The sequence below is a fragment of the Triturus cristatus genome, chromosome 7 (assembly GCF_964204655.1).
Source record: "Triturus cristatus chromosome 7, aTriCri1.1, whole genome shotgun sequence".
Classification (NCBI taxonomy): Eukaryota; Metazoa; Chordata; class Amphibia; order Caudata; family Salamandridae; genus Triturus; species Triturus cristatus.
The window spans coordinates 1,352,515,061-1,352,540,376 of NC_140590.1; the positions used below are offsets into that span (position 1 = coordinate 1,352,515,061).

The 25,316-nt window shown below is 46.6% G+C and overlaps 1 protein-coding gene across 3 annotated transcripts in view; it reads right to left on the reverse strand.

Moving 5' to 3' along the window:
* The window catches only part of PHF20 (PHD finger protein 20), a 1,063,788-nt gene that overhangs the window by 758,557 nt on the left and 279,915 nt on the right, over positions 1 to 25,316 (reverse strand). For all 3 annotated transcript variants that reach the window (XM_085619024.1, XM_085619022.1, XM_085619023.1), the window contains one exon: positions 16,660 to 16,767. In XM_085619024.1, coding sequence (XP_085475150.1) covers positions 16,660 to 16,767 — 108 coding nt within the window. The remainder of the gene's footprint in view (positions 1 to 16,659; positions 16,768 to 25,316) is intronic.

The window sequence follows — 25,316 nt, forward strand, 5'->3', positions numbered from 1 at the left end:
TAACGCGCACTATCACCATCGGTTTCTTGGCGCTCATTGACAGGTAACGTGATCCAGGATGAGAGGGTTAGTCATATGCGGATTGAAAAAGCAGGGTTTTTAAAAGTCTGCGGAAACAGTCGTACTTTGGGCAGAGACGGAGTGAAGGTGGCAGGGAGTTCCAGGTGGAGGGGGCCTGGACAGAAAAGCTCAAGCCACCGTGCTTTTTTCTTTTGAATTTGGGGACCTCAAGGAGATTAAATGATGCTGAGCGAAGAACTCTAGAAGGGATGTGACGGGTCAAGCCCGAAGAGATGAACGCGGAGGCTGCATCCGAGAGGGCCTTGAAGGTAGAACATGCCAATTTGAAAATGCAACTTTTGGAAATAGGGAGCCAATGCAGACTATGGAGGAGGGGAGTGACGTGCTGATGTTTGGGCTGGCGGAAAATCAGGCGGGCAGCTTGATTCTGCACCAGCTGTAGTCGGTGAAGATGGCATGCAGGAATTCCCGTGTACAGCATGTTGGCATAGTCGAGCCTGGAGGTGATGAGTGCAATGACAACTTGGGTCAGGGCTTCTTTGGTGAGAAACCTGCTGATCTTGCGGATCCGCCTGAGGTGGAAGAAGCAGGCTGAGGTGACCGCGTTGATTTGCGGTCTCATCGAAAGATCTTCAGAAATGACCACCCCCAGGCTTTTGACTGAGCTCACAGGAGTGGGTGCTGTCCCCAGAGATATTGGCCAGAAGGTGGAATTCCATGGGTGATTGGGGCCTCCTACCAGGACGAGCTCAGTTTTGGTAGGGTTCAGCTTTAAGTGGCTGTGGTACATCCACTCCGCAATGGTCAGCATGGTGGACTGGAAGTTAAGACGGGAGGAAGGAAGGGAATCTATGGGAAAAATTAACTGGAGGTCGTCCGCGTAGTTAAAAATTGTGACCGGGGAGTTGCGGAGGGAGGCTAAGAGGGGTTGGAGATACAAATTAAAAAGAAGAGGGGATAGTGCAGAGCCTTGTGGGACGCCGCAGGGAAGGGATGTGTAGGGTGCGGAAAAAGTGAAAAGATGGACGGACTGTGATCGCTGGTGAATGAAAGATCTGAGCCAGTCAAGGGCCACTCCCTGAATGCCGCCATTATGGACACGGTCGATCAAGATGGTGTGATCGACCGTGTCGAATGCCGCCGAGAGATCTAATAGGACAAGGGCCTGGGAGGTGTTATTGTCAGCGCCCTTCCTGAGGGTGTCCATGACTGCTACTATGACCGCCTCGGTGGAGTGGAGGGGTCTGAATCCCGCTTATTGAAGGTCCAAGAAGGAGGATTTCTCTATGAAAGAGCTCAGGCAGCGGGTGACGTAGGTCTCCAGAATCTTTCCTAGGTAGGGGAGGAGGGAAATGGGTCTGTAGTTGCTGAGTATTGTGGGATCTGCGCTGGGTTTCTTTAGGATAGGTAAGACGGCAGCTTGCTTGAAGGAAAGAGGGACCTCCCCAGTAGCAAGAGAGTTGTTAAGTAGTGCTAGGGGGGGGCCTGGACATGCGAGAAAGGCTTCTCTCAGGATCTGCGGGGGGCAACAATCATTGGGGGATCCCGAACTGACTTTGTGAAGGAGTGAGGCGAATTCTTGTAAAGAGATAGGTGGGAACTCCGACAAGGTGCTGGTATTTCTAGGGGGAAGAGGAGTGGGAGTAGGAGATGCCGGGGTCGGGATGTTTTTTATTGTTGTAATTTTCTCTATGAAGTAGGAGTTTAGCGAGTCACAGAGGGTTTGGGTCGGCTGGGGTTGGGGGGTGACCCTATCCGGCAAGGAGAGCTCATTTACAATTGAAAAAATATCTTTCGTTTTGTTGTTTGAGTCCAGGATTATTTGTGAGAAATATGCCGTTTTAGCTGCCAGGATCGATTGTTTATAAGATTTTAAAGCCTCAGTGTAAACAAGTTTAAGCTGTGGGTAATAGTGGCGACGCCAGCGGCGTTCAGCTTGCCGCAGGGCAAGTTTGTCCGCTTTGAGTTGGTCCGTAAACCATCGTTGTGCGTCGTGGGGGCGCTTAGCTTTGATCTTTTTTAAAGGGGCAACTTTGTCACTAGCCTGACGTATCCATTCATCAAGTTTGTCAGCCTGATCCTCTAGTGAGGTCAAAGACGTGGGTGCAGTAGAAGCCAGTGAGTCGTGAAATTCAGGCAGATTGGCTCTTTTCCAGTTGCGAGCCATAAGATTCTTAATACGGGGGGGGGGGGGGGGGGGGGGGGAGGACACAGAGTGTGCAGATGTAAGTGAAAGGAGATGAAGTAATGGTCAGACCAGGAGCAAGGGAGAACTGAAGGAGGTGAAATGTCGAGGTTAGATGTCCAGACTTGGTCGAGGATATGACCTTTCTGATGGGTGGGGGTGTGAATGTGTTGGGAGAGATTCATGCCTTTTAGAAGGTCTGTGAATTCCACCGACGATTGGCTTTCATGGACATCAGAAGGCCAATAATTAAAGTCACCAATCACCACGATGTTAGCGTGGTTGATTGCTAGTTGGGCGATAGAGTCGCTGAAGAGTCTGGGAAAGAGAGGCATATAGTCGGGGGGTCTATATACAAGAACACAAATAAAAGACGAATTAGGGGAGGTAAATTTTAGTGCTAAGTAATCAGTTTTAGGGATAGAAGTCACCGTGATCTCGGAGAAGATATATTCAGAGCGGATGATAGCCGCCACTCCGCCACCAGTCTTCCCTGCGGGCCGGTTGGCGTGCATAATGTAGTATCCCGTAGGGATTGCTGCAAGAATGTCGGGGGCTCCAGGTTTCTGCTAGGAGAAGGATATCGATGGAGCTCTGATGCAATAGTTGGAAGATCTCAAGCTGATGGCGGATAAGGGAACGGGTATTAAGATAGTAAATCAGTAAAGAGGCGGAGATCTGCGGTAGTGAGGGGGAAGGGTCGTGAAGAGAATCAAGTGCCGAGAAGTCAGATGGAACAAATATGCCACATGCCTGAGCCGCTCTGACAGCACGGGCGGGAATGGGTCCTGAGGATTTGAGTCTCAGGAGATCGGAGGAGGAATAAGAGTAAGATTGGGCATTACGACAGGGCCCTGGGCCTGGTCGGCCGTGGACGGGCGCAGACGGGCTTGACTTGTGCGCGACTTCGGCGCGAAGTCGGCGCTCCCGCTGCGCTCGTCCGCTGCGCTTCCTCCATACTGCCATTAAATACTAGGGGGTGAGGGAGCACTAGACCGCTAACCTGCGAAGGTTTCGTGCAGGGCGGAAGTGGTGTCACGAGCAGGAAGTGACGCTCCTCAAGCTGACCCTCCGCACAAACGGCACAGAGCCAGGGCGGAACGGGGTCACGAGGGAAAGGAAATGCAGGTAAGTGCAAGAAGTGCAAATTACAATTTTAAAATGCTTTCTAGGCGTGCTATTAAAATCAGCAGCAAAATACAGTTTTTTAAAAACAGCGTCCACAACAACACACAACCGTCCTAACTGTGTAGTACTGTCACAATAAAAACCACGCTCACCTACCAATGAAGTTCCAAATACAGATGTCAGGGGGACGGCCATAGGCGGCAAGTGGGCACAGTGAATCAGACAGCTAAGGGGTCACTGATGGCTGTCTTCGTTAGTGCTGACTTCATTTAATCCAGCTTTGGCCCAGTTCTCCATGGATAAACGTTGGAGGGGTAGCCCAGCCCAGCCTCTTTTGGGCTCCGACGGGCGCGGAAGGGCCCGCCCTTGGCCCGGGCAGTGCCCGGGCACCCCACGCGCGTCCTGCGCTGCGTGAGGGCCACGCTGGATTTACAGGGCCTTCTGACGCCCTGTGATGACGCCCTTCTCAGGCGCCCAGCAATGCCTGCTGGGAACTGAAGTTCTTTCAAGCCGTTCCCCTCACGGCTGGTCCCGACAAAGTAGCGTGAAGGCTGAGCCGTTTCCCTCATGGCTATGCGGCTGTACAAGATGAGGTAGGTGAATACAGCCGTTCCCCTCACGGCGTTGGTGATTGTAGCTTAGCACGACAGAAGATAGGATATGCCCAAAAGAAAAAGTAATAAAAATAACCCCACCAAAAAAGGAGGGTAAACAGAACTTCTCCCAAAAAAAGGTGGGGGGAAAAAAGAGAAAGTAGTTCACCACATAGACAAGCATTGGCATAGCCAATAGGTCTCGCTTTTGGGACCTTATAAGTGTTTAGCCATGCAACAGTTGCATAACTAAATACTTATAAGCTCCCAAAAGCGAGACCTATTGGCTATGCCAATGCTTGTTTATCATATTTCCCTGTCTCTACAGCACATTTCTCACTCCATCATAAGGTTGCGGAGTTGTGACTGGGGCTGCTCCATTGCCCTGCAGGTTGCATTGAAAATGTTTTTGTTTTACTTACTGGCCCACGGGCACCAATTGCTCATATCCCCTTAAGTGGAAAAAATATTTCACAACTAACTCGTGAAGGTGTCCCGGAGTTGGGCACTCCAGTGACATCAACACATTTAGTTACAGCTGAAATAAGAGACACCAGCAACCAAGATGTGTTATCAGAGCACTGTACAGGCCTTGGGAAAGTAGTGAAGGCGGTGTTATACCTGTGTTTTCGCTTGCCTAGATTAGGGTTCGGGCATATACAATATGCAGAGGACTGATTACTTTGTGCAGGGTCAAACCGAGAATCTGGAATATCTGCATAGGTGTTGTTCATAAAATCTCTCAAAAGTAGGTGCAGCTCTGTTCTACGGGCAATTCGTCTCTCTCCACCCACAGCAGACAAACATTCAGTATATAAAGGAGACACAAGTCAGATGCTAGCCATTATTGCAAATATCACGTACAGGTAGTCAAGAAAATATCGAATGTGTAATAATATTAGACACCAAGTCATCTGAAGTCAGACCTATGTTTTCAGGATGGAGATATATTTGTAACGTTGGATGTTTCCTCTTTGTAGTAGCTTTTGATTAGTGGAGGGTGATGAATATCGAAGGCCAGTGAGATACTGTTATGGAAGGTAACGGATATAAACTGCCCTCAAATATTGAAATTCTATTTAATCATTAAATGATCGCAGTCACTCCAGAAATCCCGTAACATGCCTTCACGCACAGCCCTACATCATGATGAATGATTTGACCTCTTCCCCTCAAAGTTAACAAGCATTGGCATAGCCAATAGGTCTCGCCTTTGGGACCTTATAAGTGTTTAGCCATGCAACAGTTGCATAACTAAACACTTATAAGGTCCCAAAAGCGAGACCTATTGGCTATGCAAAGCGGCCATGCGGCCGCGAAATTGAAAGTTATCGCGATCAAACATCAAAGCGGCCGCGAAAATGAAAGTAATCGTGGTAAAGCGCGACGCGCGTGCCCGCGCACATGCACTGTAGCTCTAGGCTGGCCTGGTAGCACTTTTTGGAGCCCTCTCAATAAGTCTCGCCAGACCAGCGCATGCGCTGGATCAGGCGAGACCTAAAAAATGACGCCATGAAAGGCAGGAGCAGCATACAGCGCTGTGAAGGAGAGAACAGTATCATATCCTACAAGGAGGAAGTAAGATACAGGAAAGAAAGGGAAAATTAGCCTCCTGTGAAATAAGGATCCAAACAATCAAAGAGACTGGTGTCTCAGGAGAACAGAACTGAAAAGAACAGCATACAACAGCTACCCCACAGGTGCGATGGCAGATATGTATAAAACCCCATAGGAAGCAACAGCAGTGGCTGTAACCCAATTAGGTAGGTAAGATCACCTAAAGGGTTGTCATGTCCTTTAGGATAGTCCCATCATGTACATACCAAATTACATACATTTTGTCCCATCCACGACATAACGGTTCTACACAGGTGACCTTTTACCTAGTAGCTTACTACTGTCTCTCAGACATCAGGCTCTCGGTACCCTACCTTAATCCCTGTACCTGACGCACATAAACATGTCCCCAGGCACGGCAGATTTATTCTGTAGAAGGGTCACCACTTTTTTCATCCATGGCCAACAGCCAGCTGTGCATGATCAGGTTTGTTTAGAAAAGGATTAGCAGAGGATTAGCAAATATTTTCAAAACATATCGATTCTAGAAGAAACCCTGGAGTGTCCACTTTTGTATAAAAGACCTGCACTCCCCCTTACAGAACAGAGGAGAATTCCTTCCAGGCTGTACCGAGACTCTGCGGGCTGATCCTTTGACAGGCAGAGACCTGACACCGCTTGCGGGGTGCCATCCACCACGCAGAAACAGGGCCCTTCATTCAGAACCACTGGGTGAGGGGTTAGCACATCCCCAGGGGTTTCTTGGGATATATCCAAGCACTTACATACACCTGCTTCACCTACTTATCTAGGCTAGGTACATTTAGGTAGGCTACGCATCGTAGGAGTACGCCAATGCTACTGTTTTATATAATCTGTTTATATTCATCCTATTAGCACTATGGTAGAAATGTATCTGCTATTTACGATATTGGTGTTAGCAATCACCTTTGTCTGCTTCGGTCTTGATTGTTGCAGCGAATATGTTTGACACTAGACTGACGCTTGACCATTAAATAATTATTGAAACGTTCCAATCGTCATTCTATGTGCATACTGAGAAAAGTAAGCAAGAGTGACAGGGCGAAAGATACTGTATTGTTTTCCACGATTCCGGAGGAATCAGGGTTGTCATGTTCAGTGGTTGCCAGAAACTATGTACACCACTGTAGAATACAGGGGGGTGGTAGTGGCACTGTAGAGCTAGCTGATTTAACAGCTGACTCATCCTGTGGGGGTGTCCAGAGTGTCAGCACTCCAAACCCTTAGTTTAGGTCATCCAAAACGCACAGGTCCTGGGGGGTCCTAGGAACTACACGCCATGGCGCCGCCAACGTTGGTTTGGTTCTTATATTAACAGTTAAATCCTAGTAGTTCAGTCGTGCTTTCTGAGAAAGCCTTACTCATACTGTTCAGGCATGTCTGAAGTGGGGAGGACTATCCGCTTCAGCTGAGCAGGTACACCCTGTGTATTGACAAGCTTGTAAGGAGTAAAGGTTCCCATATTGTGCTGAACCCTACCTCCTAAACCTTTACTTTCTTCTCCTTTCAAAATGCCTAAATCTGCGAGTAGCAGTGGAAGCACCGAAGGAGACAAATTTGCTAATGCGCTTAACATTACAGAAAAGTTCAGACAGCGCAGTAACTCAGATTGTTAGAACATGGCGTACCTGTAACAGGTGGCCATGTTATTTTCATGATTGGGGCACACAAGGTGTTCAGATCAGAGGTATGCTATTCCTGGGTAAAATTCCCACCTGCAGAGCCACAGCCACATTTATTCCTTAAATACACTGAAGTGGATCGCCTGGAAGAAGACATCCCATACGAGGACACTGAAGTCCTGTTAACTTACCAGCAACATAAAAACTGGTTTAAAGGCACCCTCAAACACACAACTTCGGTCGTAAGACTCTGTTCGCTCAGCATTGGAGGAGAGATATGGCCGGTCTCAGCGACTTACACTCCACATCCTGAGATAGACACACTCCAAGTAGGGGGAAGTGCGTACACTTTACAAAGAAGTAGTTAGGCTATACAGACACATTGTCCAGTTCGTCATGCGAACACTCACATTACAACCTGCGAGATTTGCTCCACCATGTACAGTTCAGACCCAACACACCCCAATATTTAGTCCACTGACACTAAAAGCAATAATGGGTGCGTTCCCATCAAAAAGGCATCAAGTGCCATTCTGGATTGCTAAAACAATAGCACAGTTGGAAGCAGTATTTCCCCACAGGAAAAACACAATGTTAACAATTTGCTTGCCAATGGGAATGGTTCCCTCACTTGAGGATTGTACCACATGGGGAACAATCTTTGCTGCAGTCTACATTAGAATAGACGGTACCCCAACCAAATCAGTTATTCATGAAGTAATGAAACAGATACAAAATGAGTACAGGGCAGGACCTACCATGGACTTGGGGATGAAACGGATGGGTAATTTTGACTAAGTCTTGGCAATAATGCTAAACATTAAGGGGGTTGCGGCAGCTGTGGCTTCACGCCAACGTTTAAGGGAAACAGCTCCTACAAATCAGGAGCGTGCATTACAAAAAATGATCGCGGAAACCTATGCTTCACTAGGTAGAGATAGTTTGGGAGCCAAACCAGGGAAACCACAAGTGGCGAGTAGTTCTGATAAGGAGAACTCAAAGCAAGCACCCACTTCTTCTAAAAAGAAATGGGATCATAATCAATCCAAAAATAATAAAGGAATACTTCATGATCAAGGGGTGGGTCTCTCAAACGGGAGTCCTCTGAAAAGAGGTACAACCTTAGGAATCGTGAAAACATTAGGAAACCTGACCGGTATCAAGATACTGATACACGTTCCTTTCATTCCTTTCAGGGTTCATCAAAAAGCTCGGAGAGGCAAGGATGGTCAGAACAAAAAATTGAAGATCGACCAAAGGGGGAAAGGGAAACACATCGCACTTCAGATTTCATTATCAAACAGGAGCAACATAAAGCAAAACCTCAATTGAAAAAGAAGAAAGTAGCTGGCTTAAAAATTAGAAATGCCCAGGTTACTGAGGACTCCGCTTCTTTAAGGAGAATGGGCTCTGATGATGCTAGATAGCGCAGCAGAAGTAACAATAGCTCACCAGAACCTGAAGGAATTTCTAGTGACAGCAGTGTTGAATGACTACATCACGGTGGAAACACCTGATACAAGAGTGAGTGTTCCACACCGTCTACACAAAATTAATCTCCAAATAGAGGGGGACATCAAGAAAATGGAAAAATTTGACATTTGGATACGACATCCTGTTAGAAGAAAAAGATTGGCTGCCTGAATTTATAATGGTTTGCCCAAAAGGTGAAAGCATAAGTTTGCCTGCTTTTTCCCACCTAGTTCCAGTTCATCTTAAAACGCTCATACGTGCAGGAGTGGGCGCTGGCTCCGGCATTATACCACAACCATGTAGGGTGAGACATGGAGTTCAAAACCACGTAATCGCATTAAAAACTACTCCAACTCCACAGAGACAGTACCCTATTAAAAATGAGGCAAAGAAACAGGACAAAGAAATTCTAGACCAACTAGAACACAAAGGTGTGATTGAAAATTGCACCTCGCCAATAAAACAACCCTTTGTTACCCATCATTAAACCAGACAGCACATCACTTGGTTCTAGATTACAGACATTTGAACACTTGCACAAAAACATTTGCAGTTCAGAACGCACATAGTGCCACAATAATGAATAACATTGTGCGGAAGAAATATAAAACAATAGATAGCTCTAATGGATTCTTCTGCCAAATAAAGCTACTGAAAGCAGATATTTGAGCAGATTTTCTGCCCTCTGCGTAAATTTTCTCATTTGCCCCAAGGCTATTGGATATAGCACCGTAAATAAATACAAAATTGTAATGTGTGATACATAGGAAGACCGTCAGATTATGTATATAGATTGTTGCTATTGATACATATTGTGCTTTTTATTATATATTTAAAAAAAAAGATATGTATTGTTTAAATAGATGTTTTTCATGAGAATACATAACAAGATATGGACAACCACGTTTTTTTTTTTTAGATAATTGTGTGGCTTTGTGTGGCTTTCCTGAAGACGTTGTATACGCCGAAACGCACATCAAGTTCATAAAGATATTGCCACTTTTTAACCTTTTATTTATACATATTGATTAAATGTAACGTGTTAAATTATTGTGTTTCATTTTTTAAATGTTTTGTATAAATATCATTTGTTTAAATAATATGAGAAGAAATTATTAAAATAGTAACAACTTTGAACATATTTTTTCCATCTTCCTTGGTCTTCTTATTGTCATAGATATTGTGTAATTGGTTTACTTTATTGACATTGCCTAGGGGTGTTTGTCATTACTACCAGTGCAGTATCCAGGCATACTGCACTGGATAAGAAATGTAATCTCAAAAGTAACTTACCTGTAATTTTACTAAAAATCCTATACAAAGTACATGTACTGTTTTCTGAAAAGCAGTAAATTATCAGTAACACAACTGTAATCAAATCAAAGTACATTTACAACTGCAATTCACATTATTTACAAACTACATTACTACTGTTAAGTATTTATTGCTTACCTGTACCAAGCTTGCTTGGTTCTAGAAAATAAAACAACAAAGATTATCTTTATACAAAAACAATTGGTCTGAGGTTCAGTCTTTGAGTGTGTGAATTCATTTGCTGACTGAGTGTGTACAACAAATGCTTAACACTGTCCAATGATAAAGCCTTACTGCTCGACCACACTACCACAAATAGACAGTGAGGTGCTATCTACTTTACCTCTGCCTACCTTTTGGGTTCCACTGGACTGTGCCCACTATACCTTACTTTGGTATAGTATATACAGAGCCAGCTTCCTACATTGGTGGATCAGCGGTGGGATATACAACTTTGCATTTGTTGGACTACTTGGTTACTACTTCATCACACAACAGAACTCTAAAAATGGTCTTTAGAACTCTGATTTTTCCAAATTGGCATTTTTGCTAAATTACTGAAAGTCTTGCTAGGGCCTTGGTTAAGTCCCTGTAGAACTTTAGAAAAAGAAGTCACTTTAGCTAGGGTTAAAGGCGTTAGAGGTTTAACAATGTCTCAAGACAAGAACCCAGCTGTTAGTGAAAATAACCACAATGCCATAGAGGACCTGGTTGAGGAGCTTGACCTCACCGCTTACCTTCACTTGTCTTTCAAGGAGGTAAGGTCCCTATGTAAAATTAAAAACAGAGCCAAGGGGTCCCATCCCATCAAACAAAAGCTCCAGGGGCAGTTGGTTGGGTATGCTAAGGACCAGCCATATGAGAATGGTGAAGATCAATCATATGAGGAAGAAGGGGATAACCAGGTAGATCAACCCCCTTCACGTCATAGGGAGAAAAGGACCGAAATACCCCTGACTCCAAGAATCAACCTCTCAGTACCTAGATCCCACACAGGTGGGTCAGGCACTACTGAGGACATGGAGGGCAGCCTCAATGAGGAGGACAGCCTTTTAGCAAGGTTGACTAAAAGACAGGATCTAGAGACCAGGTTGCTGGCCCCAGAAAGAGAGAGGGCAGTGATGGACATAGCACCCATCAATGGTGGCAGCACTTTACTCAATAAGGATAAAGAGCAATCTTATGATCGTAAAATCCCCAAAGGGATTGTCCCTAAATATTAAGAGAGTGATGCTATCACAAAATGGTTCACAGCTTTTGAAAGGGCTTGTGAGATGAAAAAAGTAATGAAGTCACATTGGGGGGCAACTCCTTTGGGAACTGTTCTCGGGTAACAGTAGAGACAGACTCCTAACCCTTTCTGGGGCAGATGCTGTGTCTTATGACCTCATGAAGAGAACTCTGATTGAGGGATTTGGACTCACAACTGAGGAGTATAGAATTAGATTCAGGGGGGCTCAGAAAACCCAGAGTCAGCCCTGGGTGGAATTTGTAGACTACTCAGTTAAGACACTAGGGGCCTCATGTAGGTAGCGTACCAGTTACCACTTCTTAAATACCGAGCCGTACCGACTCGGTATTTAAGAAGTGGTAACTCGTATGTAGGTAATGAGTCGGTAATTTTTACCGATTCGTTACTAGTCGGTAATTACCGAATCGGTATTTACCGATTCGGTAATGAGGCATACCTTCCCATTGATGGGAAGGTATGCCTCATTACCGAATCGGTAAATACCGATTCGGTACTGGGGGGAACACATACAAGGGTGGCAGGGTGTCACATTGACACCCTGTTGCACCCCCGATTCGGCCATGTGTGCACATGTGGCACACATACATGCCCTAAGGGCATGTATGTATGCCACATTGCACACTGCTACGCGCGTAAAAATGCATTTACACATACATTCATTATTTACCACTAACTATAAGTTGGTGGTAAATACCGACTCATAAACACACACACACACACTCCCCCTACATCTCGATTTTGCTTTCGGAATTTACCGATTCGGTAAAATTACCGATTCGGAAAAGTTACCGATTCGGTAACATTACCGATTCGGTATTATTACCGAATCGGTAATTTTACCGAATCGGTAAATTCCGAAAGCAAAATATGTCCCCCTACATAACAATGGCCAAAATACCGGTCGGTAACGGTATAATTACCGAAAATCGACCGTTACCGACCGGTATTTGGCTACCTACATGAGGCCCTAGATGGCTTATGGCTGGACGTAAAGAACAAGATTATGATGATCTTTATAGTTTATTCATGAAAGAACATATTTTAACTAATTGCATTGATGAAAAGGTGCATCCGTATCTGGTAGATCTAGGTCCAATTTCTTCCCAAGAATTCAGAAAAGGCAGACCATTGGGTCAAGACAAGGGTAACTAGGATGTCCACTGGGGGTGACCAAAATAAAGGGGTTACAAAACCTCCCAAGGGGAAACACATCTTACTTTTATCTTAAAGATAAAAGTAAGGACTCCCAGGTAGCCCCCCAAAAACCTGTATAGGAGGGTGGGCCCAAAGACACCTTACAAACTAAAACAGGGTACCAAGGTAAGAGTTGGGATCCCAAAGTATGGTGTCACAACTGTCAAAAGGCAGGACACCACACCAAGGAAACTAGCTGTCCTAAAAAAAATGCCAGCCCCTAGTGTAGTTCCAGGGGTTGCCAGTGTAGCTTTGGAGGGTGATTCCACAAATGAGTAAGTCCTCCTAGCCTTCAACTGGAAACTGGGCCCAAAAGGTGAGTTGCAGATTCCAGAGGGGAGTAGACACTTCCACCACCTACTGGTGAATGGAATCCCAGCCACTGCCCTGAGAGATACCTGTGCAAGTCACACTGTGGTGCATGACAGGTTGGTTCTCTCAAACCAGTATGTCCCAGGGGGACAAAAAGAGTAAGGGCTGTCCCAGGGGGTGTCACTGTTAGGACTTTAGTGGTCCTAGAAATAGCTGGGTCCCTTAGATAGAGAAAAGTGGTAGTCAGTAAAGACCTCCCCCTTGATTGTCTCCTAGGGAATTACCACCCAGAGGTTGGTCTGAGCCAAAGAAAAATACCGGTCCAGTTCCAGATCTCACCCCAGGAACCTGTGGGGGGCTCAAACTGCAGTTGGTGCAGCTAAGCCCCAAAAGAAAAAGAAGACAGTGTAGGAAAGGTGGACAACTGTTAGCCATAGTTCCAGTGGGCCAGGGAGAGTCTATCCCAGAAAGGGAGAACTCCAAATTTGGCACTGGTGACGTCCTTACTAGCCAACAAAAACAAACGACTAGTCAGGCAACTTTCCAGCCTGAGTTGGTGGCTCCTCAGCTGGCAAAACAGAGCGTGGAAGAAGGGTGTTCACTAACAAGTGCAGTGACTCCTTACCCTAAAACAGCAGATAGGCCCCCAGAACCCAAAGAAGCCTTCAAGTTAGCCCCTTCACCTGCCAGGGAAGAGCTAAAGGTGTGGTTCTGGGCACTGACAGCTGTTAGTAGCCTCTGCTGGGTGTTAGCCTTCATGGCAGCACTGTCCTTAGCATGGTGGCCGAACCCCTGCCAAATATCAAGTTAGCCCCCCTGACCATATTGTCATGGTGGGGTTGTTCAAGCTGTGGGTAAGCTGGGCTTTGCCCTAGCTAAACTACAGTTTGCATTGATTGGTACCTCTGAACCCAAACTAAAAAGATAGGGTGAAGACACTAAAGAGCTAGGAAAGGAGCATTGGGAATTAGGCCCTGAAACTGTTGAGGTAGGCCAGCTCCCCAAAGGAACTGACCTGGACAGAAGGATGTAAGGAAGAGTAGGCCCTGCAACTTTCAACCCACTTCCTATACTCTTCCTCGCCTGAAAGACTAGAAAGACTCTCCCAGGTTTGGCTGAGTCTCCTGGCCTTTGGGCTGGGGTGGGTGGAGGGGGGGGGGGGGCTTGTGTGAGAAGCTGGGTTTCTGTTGCAATAACCCTCCCACACACTTTTTTGCCAGACTACTGGTGCACTTTGACTTGATGTGCCCTGAGTCCCTGCTAATCAGGTTCCCAGGGCCTGTGTTCTTTCCCCAAAACTAACCCAAACCCAATTGGCATCTCTGGCCACAGGTCAGTCCCTGGTAAATGGTACCACAGGAACCCAGGGCACTGTGACCAGAGAAGGCCTCTAAGGGCTGCAGCACATATTGTGCCACCCTTAGAGGTCCTGTACCCTGATACTCACACACTGCCTTTGCAGGCTGCTTGTCTTGGTGCAGAACAAAGTAAAGAGTTGACATGGCACACATCCCTGGGTGCCATGCCTACAACCCACTGCCCTGGCATAGATCAGTCACCCCTCTAGCTGGGTGCACTATACCAGTGGTTAGAGTACAGGTGACTGAGCCCTGTACCCCTACAGTGTCTAAGTCCAGTCTTAGACATTGTAAGTGCAGTGCTGCAATTAAGAGTATATGGGGCTGGGAGATTGTCATTACAAACTCCCAGCACCATAATGGCTACACTGAAAACTGAGAAGTTTGGTATCAAACCTCTGAGCACATTAAACCCACACTGATGCCAGTGTAGGATTTAATGAAAAATGCACACAAAGGGCATTTATCTTAGAGAGGCCCCCTGAAAAAAGACCAGCCTCTGGTGGGTTACCTGACTGGTACCCACCAGCCTGCCACCAAGAGACATGTTTCTGGACCCCTGGGGTGGGAGCCTTCGCTCACTGAGCCCAGAAACAAAGCCTTTCCTGGGTGGAGGGGTTCACACCTCCCCTAGACCAGGAAGAGCCATCTGTGGCAGGGGAGCTTCAAAGGCCTGGCAGCCTTTGTAATGCAACCCCAGCCTCTCCTGCTATCAGGAGCAGGCCCCCTTCCTGTCTCCCCTCCTTCTCGGCGGGAAGACAAGCAGGAAAAATTAGCCAGGCCAGAAGGTATGCCCACCTCTGCCAACCTCAACCCTAAGATGGGGGAGGCGAGTTGAAGTATTTAGGGGGTAGCCCTAAACCAAGAAGGCAGAAAGGAACCTGAAAGAATAAAAGAAGAAGAACCGAACAGCCGTGCCGAAGCTAGCAAGAGGAGAACGACCACTGATTTGGCCCCAGCCCTACCGGCCTGTCCCCACCTCGAACCTGCTCCAGTGAAATCCCACTGTGTTCTGCAGCCAGAAAACTGGAGGACCTGCCTGCCTTCAATTCCAAAGACTCTGCCCCCGTGAACACCGGATTTGTTCAAACACCAGACTCCAGTTTCATAAGGATCCGTGAGTTTGGGGTTTGAACAAATCCGGTGTTCACGGGAGGCAGAGTCTTTGGAATTGAAGGGAGGCAGGTCCTCCTCTTGTTAGCTTCGGCACGGCTGTTCGGTCCTTTTCTTCTTGCAGGTTCTTGTTTGCCTTCTTGGTTCAGGGCTACCCCCTAAATACTGTATTGAGGGGGCGTTTTAGGGGTCTCGAGGTCAGTAGCCAATGGGCTACTGATCTTACAGTGACTACACCCTTAGTGTGCTCAACCCACGTGGGGGTGTTAGCAAAATCCCTAATCCTGATTGGGGAGTGCCCGTCATCTGGAAGATGGCAGGCACTGAGGAGTGGGCTTCCCCATACCTACTCCACCTGAGGGGTGGGGTTGACAGAGGTGGGCACACCTTCTGGGCTGGCTAATTTTTCCTGCCCGTCTTCCCGCCGAAAAGGAGGGGAGACAGGAAGGGAGCCTGCTCCTGATAGCAGGAGAGGCTGGGGGTCGCATTACAAAGGCTGCCAGGTATTTGAAGCTCCCCTGCCACAGAAAGCTCTTCCTCGCCTGGCCGACGTGTGAACACCTACGCCCAGGAAAGGCTTTGTTTCTGGGCTCATGGAGAAAAGGCACCCACCCTCGGGGTCCAGAAACAGGTTTAGTGGTGGCAGGCTGGTGTACCAGTCAGGGAACCCACCGGAGGCTGGTCGTTTTTCAGGGGGCATCTCTAAGATGCCCTCTGAGAGCATTTTTCATTAAATCCCACACTGGCACTTCGTTCTACACCAAGACACGCAGCCTGCAAAGGGTGTCGGGGGCGTGTGTGGTGTGTGTGTGTGTGTGTGTGTGTGTAGGTACAGGGCCTCTAAGGGTGGCACAATTAGGGCTGCAGCCCTTAGAGGTCTTCCCTGGTCACAGTGCCCTGGGTACCTGTGGTACCATTTACCAGAGGCTGACCTGTGGCCAGAGATACCAATTGGGTTTGGGTTAGTTTTGGGGAAAGAACAAAGGCCCTGGGAACCTGATTGGCAGAGATCCAGGGCACATCAAGTAAAAGTGCATCAGTAGTCTGGCAAAAAAAAGTGGTGGGGGGGGTTACTGCAACAGAAACCCAGCTTCTCACACAAGCCCACCCCCCCTCCACCCACCCCAGCCCAAAGGCCAGGAGACTCAGCCAAACCTGGGAGAGTGATTAAGACAAGAATATAAGGAGGCTGTATCTTCTTAAGAGAAGTCTTCAAAAATAGTTAAGTACCATTAAGACACTTTTAGCCTTTTAATTTAAAGGGGTTTGTCGCAAATACGCACCCTTGCCAGATCCTATGGACTACCTAAGAGTTTGGTTCCAAAAGAAAGCAGACATATGTGGGAAGGATTTGCATAGCATTAGCCCAGAAGAGTATATATATATATATATTTTGTTTTAAACCACAAGCAGATTCCAATGATGATATCAATTCCCACAAATGTCCTTATATTCTATAAAGTACATGCCACCGTACTAAAAAAAAAAAGCTTACGCAAGTTTTTCTCCAGCCGAGATCGCTTTGACTGGACTTCAACCGAAATGGAGATTTTGCGTCGCCTCAATTTCAGGAATATTGGCTTTAATGTTTGGGATGCTGGATCTATACATTGAAAAAAGAATACATAAACAGAATGTGAGACATGAAAACACAAAAAAGAGATAACAGTATTTTTATAATGACTAGATGGTGGACATTCGCTCTCCTATTTACGACCAATAGGGTAGTCTTTTTCCTTGTGGCAATATTGGAAACCGCTGCAAACAGCAGTTATAACACCAATGCAGCGTGGAGACTTAGAGGACTTTCATTGCGGTCCTGGCTCAATCTATGCTACTGGACAATAAGCGTGGGTACTGGTAACCCAGGAACACAATGTTACTACTATCCCACTGAATAGCCAAGCTACTATTTTTTTTAGAGCATTTCACTCTCACGTTACCAACGACAAGAAACCAAAGTTTAGTATAAGAGGAGGAGAGGTAAAACATCGAGATCCAGTTTGACAATAAATAAAAATCAACATCAATGCTCAGTCAGTGTTTTATCTTGTGAAAAAAATCTCTTTGTAACAGGCAATTAAAGAGAACAAGTAAAACATGGACACAAAGAAAACCAGAAAGTGCTCACACTGCTGGGGTTGTGTTATGATCCCAAATGTTACCATAGCTCCTACATAATTGATAAAAATAATTTATAGCATTGGCCGTTAAACCATTCCAACTATATGAGCCTATAGTAAAATATCAAACTTTTGAAATTAAATATGATTTACATATGATCCCAACTTTGTTTCTTTTCAGGAATTTACCCCTATAGATACTAATTGGATGTAGCTAAGAAGCAAAGTCCATAGTGCTGACTGATATCCTGGCCATTGGCTACTTTTCCTAGCACCCTCCCCCAACCTTTTGATTGATTCCAAAAGGGGAACTGGTGATGGTGTCCTGCATCACAGGGAGAACGGCCTTCCCCACAATCCACGTGCATTGTGCTGTGATGGATTCTGCTAGTACAGAGGTTTACGGTATGACTCAAGAAAGCTGTGCTTTTCTGAAGTATACATTTATTTCTAGTGACCTCAGTGTTTTTCCACCATCCAAATCACCAGTCATGCAACTCCAATGGGTTGATGAGGAAGTAACTGACTAAAGAACAAAATGGGATTGATGGGCAAGGTTCTGGCCACACATGACATTTGGAGGGCACCTTGGTATCCACAGATCTGTTTCCATGGCTATAAACGCAGTTACACAGTGGTGTCTCTCTTTTAGCCATGGTCATCCAAGACTGCGTGTTATGTAAGGTTCTTTTTCTTTTACGAAGGTTACTGACTACGTCTGATCCGCAAACAACCTGGGTCTTCCACAATGAAGTGGACACTGTAGTGTCACGTTCCTTGTCCTTACTGCGGTCTTATATCTTTCAATTAGGTACTTGCGGAGGCCCCTGCATCCCACTTTGTTACAACTCGTTAAAGTCTCCTTTTCTCCGGGGATATCTGGATCGTACGTTATCCTATCTTATGACTTGCTTTACTGTTTTTTTCGAAGTATCATACTTTTAACTTTGGAGTTGTGACTGTGCCGTTTGTTGGCGCCACACTGGCTAATCTTATACATTGCTATTCACGTTTTCCCTCACTCATTTCACATACCGGATGTAGGGATAATATCACTTCTGGGTGATAGGATGTCTTACACTTCTGATAGATGTCGGAATGGAATTCTTTCATCATTCCATTTTTAATAGCACATAGGTATACACACAATGGCGGAAGTGGAGCACCTATAGAATAAGGATCATATGAATATAGTTGACTAACATACCAATTGTGTTTCTTCGATTTAATATTACCATCATGGTATGTAATCAGCCATGAGAAAATCCACTGTCCGATGAGACACGTGTCAGCTGAACCATCTGTATTTTAAATGACCGTGAAAACAAAGTACACCACTTCTTGTGTGTTCCGGATTACTTGCTTGAAGAGGTGAAAAGAAGGACTATTGCATTTGACTGCCAGCACATATATTATATTTGACACAACACTATATGCTAAAATAAGTCTGAGTGTTCCAATACTATTATGTCAAAAGGGATACAGGAAGGACGTGTGTATGGTATCCTGTTTGACATTTTGGCAACAGAAGTCCAATAATTGAGCACCAATACTTGATTAAAAAGAATTGTACCTTACGTGTTGGGAAGTGCAACGGTAGTACCTTAGCTGCCTAGCTTTTTGCACAATTGAAATACCCTTGTGGTGAAGGGACGCCTGGTTGTCAGAATGACATCACAGGCTTTGGGAGACGGTCGAAAGCTGCCAATTGTTGCCGCTCTATCTCCACGCATGAAGGCAGAGGTACGCGGGTTCAGGTGGAAGAACCTCCCCTGCTGGTGTGACAGAAGGTCCTCCCCAAGGGGCAGTCTGATCGGAGGACCAATGCTCATGCCCAGGAATACCAGAAGTTCCATGCCCATTCCGGAGCCACAAGAATGATTTGAGCCCAGTCATTCCTGGTACTCTTGAGAACTCTGGACAAGAGTGGTATCGGTGGAAAGGCAAACAGGAGGATGGAGCCCCACTCAAGACAGGGCACTGCTTAGCAACAGCCACTTTGGAAGTTCCAACGCACAGAATTGCTAACATTTCTCATTCCTAACAGCAAGCAGACCTAACCAAGACTCGCCCCACTTTTGAAAGAGACCTTGCACTACAATCAGATGGAGACGTCATTCTTGATCCGCTCATCAACGACTGTTAGCCCACTCTGGAATTCAGAGAGCCCACCAGATGTTGAACCACCAAGGAAATGCCCTGACATTCCAGTAATGTCCAGAGATACAGGGAACCTTGACAAAGGGCCCACGGCCCCACTCCGCCTTGTTTGTTGCAGTACCACATGGCTTGTCCGTGAAAAGTTGCACCAGTCCTCCCCTGATGTAATAGAAAGGCTTTCTATGCACTTGGCAGTGCCATGGAAAGACCCAAAGAACTGGTCATAGATTTGCTGTCTTTAAAGTGCTCCAGCGTTGAGTCTGCCTTTTCACTAAAAAGGCAGAAGCCATCATAGGGCATGTCCATAAGGGAAGCTTTGACATCCCCTGAAAAGTCAGTGGTTCTCAACGAGGGGTGGCATCAAAGTACCACAGACAACCCAATCGCTCTGCATAGCAAGTCAGTCGTGTTCAGCCTGAATCGGATGGTGGACTTTACTGTATCTCACCAGTCAGCAAGTGCTTGACTGAGTATGGCTCTGCCTGCTCCAAGACTGTAGGCAGCACTTGTGCAACTTAGTTCAACACTGTGTGGGTGTACCGGCCCAAGGCATGCGGTGTTTGCCAACCACCGTGCTAGGCTGGCAGAGAAAAACATCCCCCTTCCCTGAAGAAGCCAGCCTTTTGCATTCTCTATCTGTTCTAGCAGTAGGGAACGAACCATGGTTAACACAGGAGATGGAGGCTTGGACCACCAAGCTCTCCGGAGTGGGATGCTGGGGGAGGAACCTGGAGTTCCCAGGAACGGGGCGATGGGCAATTGTGTTTAAAGTGTAGAAACTTACTACACACAATTCACATATATTATCAGATTTTTTTTTTAGATGATTCAGATTAAGCTGTGGATCAAGTGTCTTCTCAAGAGCACAGTAACAGGTACCCCAATCTCTTATTCTAGAGTAGCAGTTAAATTCCGAAAATAAAGCAATTTTATTTTATGACGACTCCTAGATCAATGTACAAAAGAAAGATTAAAAATGTCTGCGCACAGGACATAACCTGCAGTATGCAGTGGAAGAAACAAAAAAAATAGTATGTTGAAGCAGCATCCTTTGAAAACTTTCAGAGTTCTGATCTTTCTTCTTAAACACCTTATACCAGCACCTTGCGCCTCACTTACCCTTTCTTTCATGCTTCTTCATAAATCTAACATGGAACTATACCCCAACTCCTTTGAGTCTACTCTCACGCCAGCCAGTACTTTCCTTCCCTGTCTCTCTACCCCCATTAACACACTTTCTCAGTCACACTTTCTACTACCACCAACTAATTTTCCACACCAAACCTTTTTCAAGTTGATATCCTAGAATATTCCCACCCTTCTCCACTTTTATTCTCTCAAAAAACAATGTACCTCAAAATTCTAAGAAACAGTTTTTATTGATTGCTTTCAAAATCAGTTAACACTTAAAACTCAAATAGGAACGTTGATGGAAGTAGCCTACTGCAATGGTAAATTGTACATACATCTGTGCAAGCACTAGACACCAGTGGCTACCAGTGCTTAGACGGTCCAAGGGCGCAGCCCCATAAATGCTAGCACACCGCCCAAGAACCGGAGCTGACCTATGCAGCTTTGACTGGCACAAATATATACACACACAAAAAGTCATGTCAGTTTGTCCATTTTCGTTTTAGAGGTTTATGCTGCTGACAATGTAAATTGTGCATGTCAGCAGCAGGACAGAGGAGGAGGTATCTGTAGGGTTCCATCCATGCACTGTGCATGTGTAAGGACACTTTTCTTTTCAGTCCTCTTCACACATCTGCAATCCATTAGAAATGCTGCTGTGCGTGCCCGGTGCATTGCTCACATGTGAAAGAATGGAACCTGTCCAGGAGGTCACCCAAGACCCTAGCAGAAGGTAGGATAGTCCGGAGGTGCAGAAGAGTCTGGCACTGGGCCTACACTGTCTTGTGATTGGGCTGTCCGACTCCACAAACCCATCATATCATGGTTTGAAGGACAAACTAATGAGCTAGTCAGAAGAAAGCAGGATCGCATGTTTCCAGCTGGTAAGTTTTAGTGACACTTAGGTGTAGGTGTTGGGGTGTGTGTGTGTGAACGAGTGAGTTAGTTCGTTGCCTGCATGGATATGCATGTAACTCCGCATTTCATCCTTCACTGTTCGGTAGCTTCTGCAAGTTTGAGTAGCTCCTAACGACTGGTGTAGTGTTTGATCTCATGGCATCACGATAGTACTGGTGTCGAAAGTATGGTATTTGAGCAGTAATATCATAACAAAGACACTATATTATAAGTATAACATGAGAAGAGCGCTATGTGCATACAAGAGCACTGCTATGACATAGCTGTGCTGGAATCACTATTATGAACTTACCGTACGTGCACTGCTATGACATCACAGCTGTGTTGTTTATGCTTATGAAAATAGAAAAGTCATGGGTGGAAAACTTTAATTATGGACAGTCTTTTAAAATGACCCTGGGCAGCATTCTAGTCAAAGGTCGAGCACAAAAACAATGGGCTGGAATACAGCTCAGAGTAATTACCAGTTACTAACAGCTGTGCTGTTTTCATCATCATTCCAGAGCATAATTACTATCGTATCACAGCACCGTTATGACCTCACATTACCCTTCCCATGGTACAGTCCCTACTCACGCTGGAGTGTAGTAATTTGAAGCTCGAGGCAAATGCCTGGCTCGATATCCGCGAGGAACCTTGTGCCCAAAACAGACTACTACTAGCCGCTATCAATTATGAAGCACTGTTAGGACCTTGTGGAAGGTTCACACTATGTAAATCTACCCAAAATTAAATATGGATTGTGCCTGTACCCCATTTTCTAATCTCATCATCCAATGTACAAAGCATTAACTTTTGATAGCTTAAGAAGGTATCAATTTAGTGGCTGATAAACAGTATGGAACTGGAACAATCCGGGATTAATCCCAGTTTTCTGCTTCATCAAATTAAGTGACCCTAAGCAAATACTTTATTTCCCTTAGCATCCTTTATGTTCATTAACACAAATGAGTGCTTCAAATCTGTGAGTTCAGGAAGGACACTGGACCAACACATCTCTTGCGTTTGATGTAGTAGCCCATAATTATCCCCCCCATCTACAATGAGAGTCTAAGTTACAATTGGGGTACACTATACAACTAACTAGCCTCTTAGCTCACCAACAGCATTGTCATCAGGTAGGGGCGGAAACAGTTGTGGCTTCTCCGCTGAGGCGAGGAGCGTCATCCCACTGCTATTTCAGCAGTGCGAAAAAGAAAATAACAGGACATTATGTTATTATTCTATGCAGGAGTCGGGGCTGGGCTCTGTGACGCCTGAGCAGGGGAGGAGTGGTTTTCACTTCTCTAAGAGCACATGGCGGTTTGGCCGGCCAAACAGTCATGCCCACTTGGCATGTTCTTTATTGGGCTGTGTTGCACAGCCCAGAGGAGAACACACCCAGGCTCCCAGGCACTGCCTGAGCGTCCAAATAGGATGTTCAGACTAATCACTACACTGCTCCTGCAGTGTCATGATTGGCTGGGAGAGTCAGGTAGCCTGGGGGCTTTCAGCAGACAGAGGATGCAGGAGTTAGGAGGGGTGTGTGGCAGGAGAGGCATTTGGCTGGAGAGTCGTGCGGCGGTGAAGATAATTTTGTTTTAACCCCCTCCCCCCCCCCCCCACACACACATCCTCCCACCCGTTCCAAGGAAGCCACCACTGGGCGGAAATGCTTCTAAGGTCATGTTTAAAAACTCCCACTTTTAATAAATAGTTTTCAAATCTGGTCCCCTAAAGTGAAAAGCTTCAGCATATTAAAGAAATGTGCTTTCTTGAATTTTGAAGACAACTTATCATACTTAAATGTGATGTTTGATGCAAGATTTACATGTCAAATATTTTCAGGGAGGGGCTTGTACGTAGGGTTGGAGTCAGAGCCAACACTTAGCACAGCTCTCGCTGTAAATTTATTGGCTTGTCCACCTCTAGTGGTGTGGGAGGAAATATGATTTATGTATAAGCAGGGGTGACGGGGATTCCATAGTGGCACACTCTTACGCTTTAGATCCTTCAAATACTATTCTCTGTAACAAGCGAATTATTCCAGCATGGACAACATTCTTCCATTAGTTAGTTGTGAAAAAGTGCAACACATAGTATTCATGGCAGTTTAACATAGTATTAAAAGACATTGTTAGTGTGCAGTCTCTCAATGATTCAGCGGTTTATATAGCACGCTACTCACCCGTGAGGGTCTCAAGGGGCGCGGGGGGGGGGGGGGGGGGGGGGGGGGGGTTGTCAGCTACGGATCAGTCGAAGAGCCAGGTCTTGATGTCCTTTCTGAAAGTGTGCAGGGTCGGGGTGTCTCTGATGTTCACGGGGAGCTCGTTCCAGGTCTTGGCTGCGATGTAGGAGAAAGCTCTCCCGCCAGTTCTGTTTCTGCGACCTCTGCCAGGGCGAGGTCGGCGGAGCAGAGGTTCCTCTTGGGTACGTGGAAGGAAACTCTCTTGTTGAGGTATTTGGGTCCAATGTTGTTGAGGGATTTGTAGGAGTGGGTGAGGAGTTTGAAGGTGACCCTCTTCTCGACGGGGAGCCAGTGGAGGGCTCGTAGGTGTTGGGTCATGTGTTTGTGATGCGGTGCCCCGAGGACGAGTCTGGCTGTGGCGTTTTGGATGGTTTGGAGTTTGTGTAGAAGAGTTCTATTGATTCTGGCCGTAGAGGGCGTTTCTATAGTCCAGTCCGCTGGTTAGGAGTGTGTGGGTGACAGTCCTTCTGCAGTCGGGGGGGGGATCCATTTGAAGGTCTTACGGAGGATGCGAAGGCAGTTGAAACTAGTGAATGCGACGGCGTTGATCTGGTGGTTCATGGAGAGGGAGGAGTCAAGGATGATGCTGAGGTTCCATGAGTGATCTGTAGGGGTGGGAGGGTTCCTGAGGGCGGAGGGCCACCAGGTGTTGTCCCAGGCGGAGGTGCAGGGTCCGAGGATGAGGACCTTGGTCTTCTCCGAGTTTATCTTCAAGCAGCTATCTTTCATGCATGCTGCCAGGTTCTGCATTCCTTCCTGAAAGCAGAGTCTGGTGTCTTCGGGATTCTTCGTGAGTGAGAGGATGAGCTGGGTGTCGTCTGCGTAGGATACGATGCTGAGCCCATGCTGTCTGACTATGGTGGCGAGGGGGGCCATGTAGATGTTGAAGAGCGTGGGGCTGAGTGAGGATCCCTGGGGTACTCTGCAGTTGATTTTCGTGGGTTCGGAGAGGAAGGGAGTCGAATCCTCTGGGTTCTGCCGGAGAGGAAGGATTGGATCCAGTCGAGGGCGGCTCCTTGTATCCCCGCGTCCTGAAGTCTGGCTGCGAGCATGCGATGTGAAACTGTGTCGAAGGCTGCGGAGAGGTCTATAAGGAGGAGGGCTGCAGTATGTCCCTGGTTGAGTAGTATGCGGATGTTGTCAGTGGCGGCGAGGAGGGCCGTCTCGGCGCTGTGGTTGCTGCAGAATCCAGACTGGGAGGTGTCTAGGATGGAGTTCTCTTCGATAAAGTCGGTCAGCTGGGCATTTACGAGTCTCTCTGTGACTTCAGCTGCAAAGGGGAGGAGAGAGATGGGCCTGTAGTTTTTCAGGTCCGTTGGGTCCGCTGTTGGTTTCTTGAGGAGGTGTTTCACCTCTGCCCATTTCCAGTCGTCTGGGCAGCTGCCCGAACTGAGAGCGACATTGATGGTCCGTTGGATGCGGCGGCCCTGTGGAATGTGTGTGGTGGGCAGGAGTCCGTAGGGGCTCCTGAATGGGTTTTCTTCATGGTCGCGGTGATTAGGTCGATGGTAGCGGGATCCCAGGTCGTGATGGTCAGCTTATTGGAGGTGGTGGGTGGGGGGGGGGTGGGGTCCGGCGCTGGTTCGCTGAAGT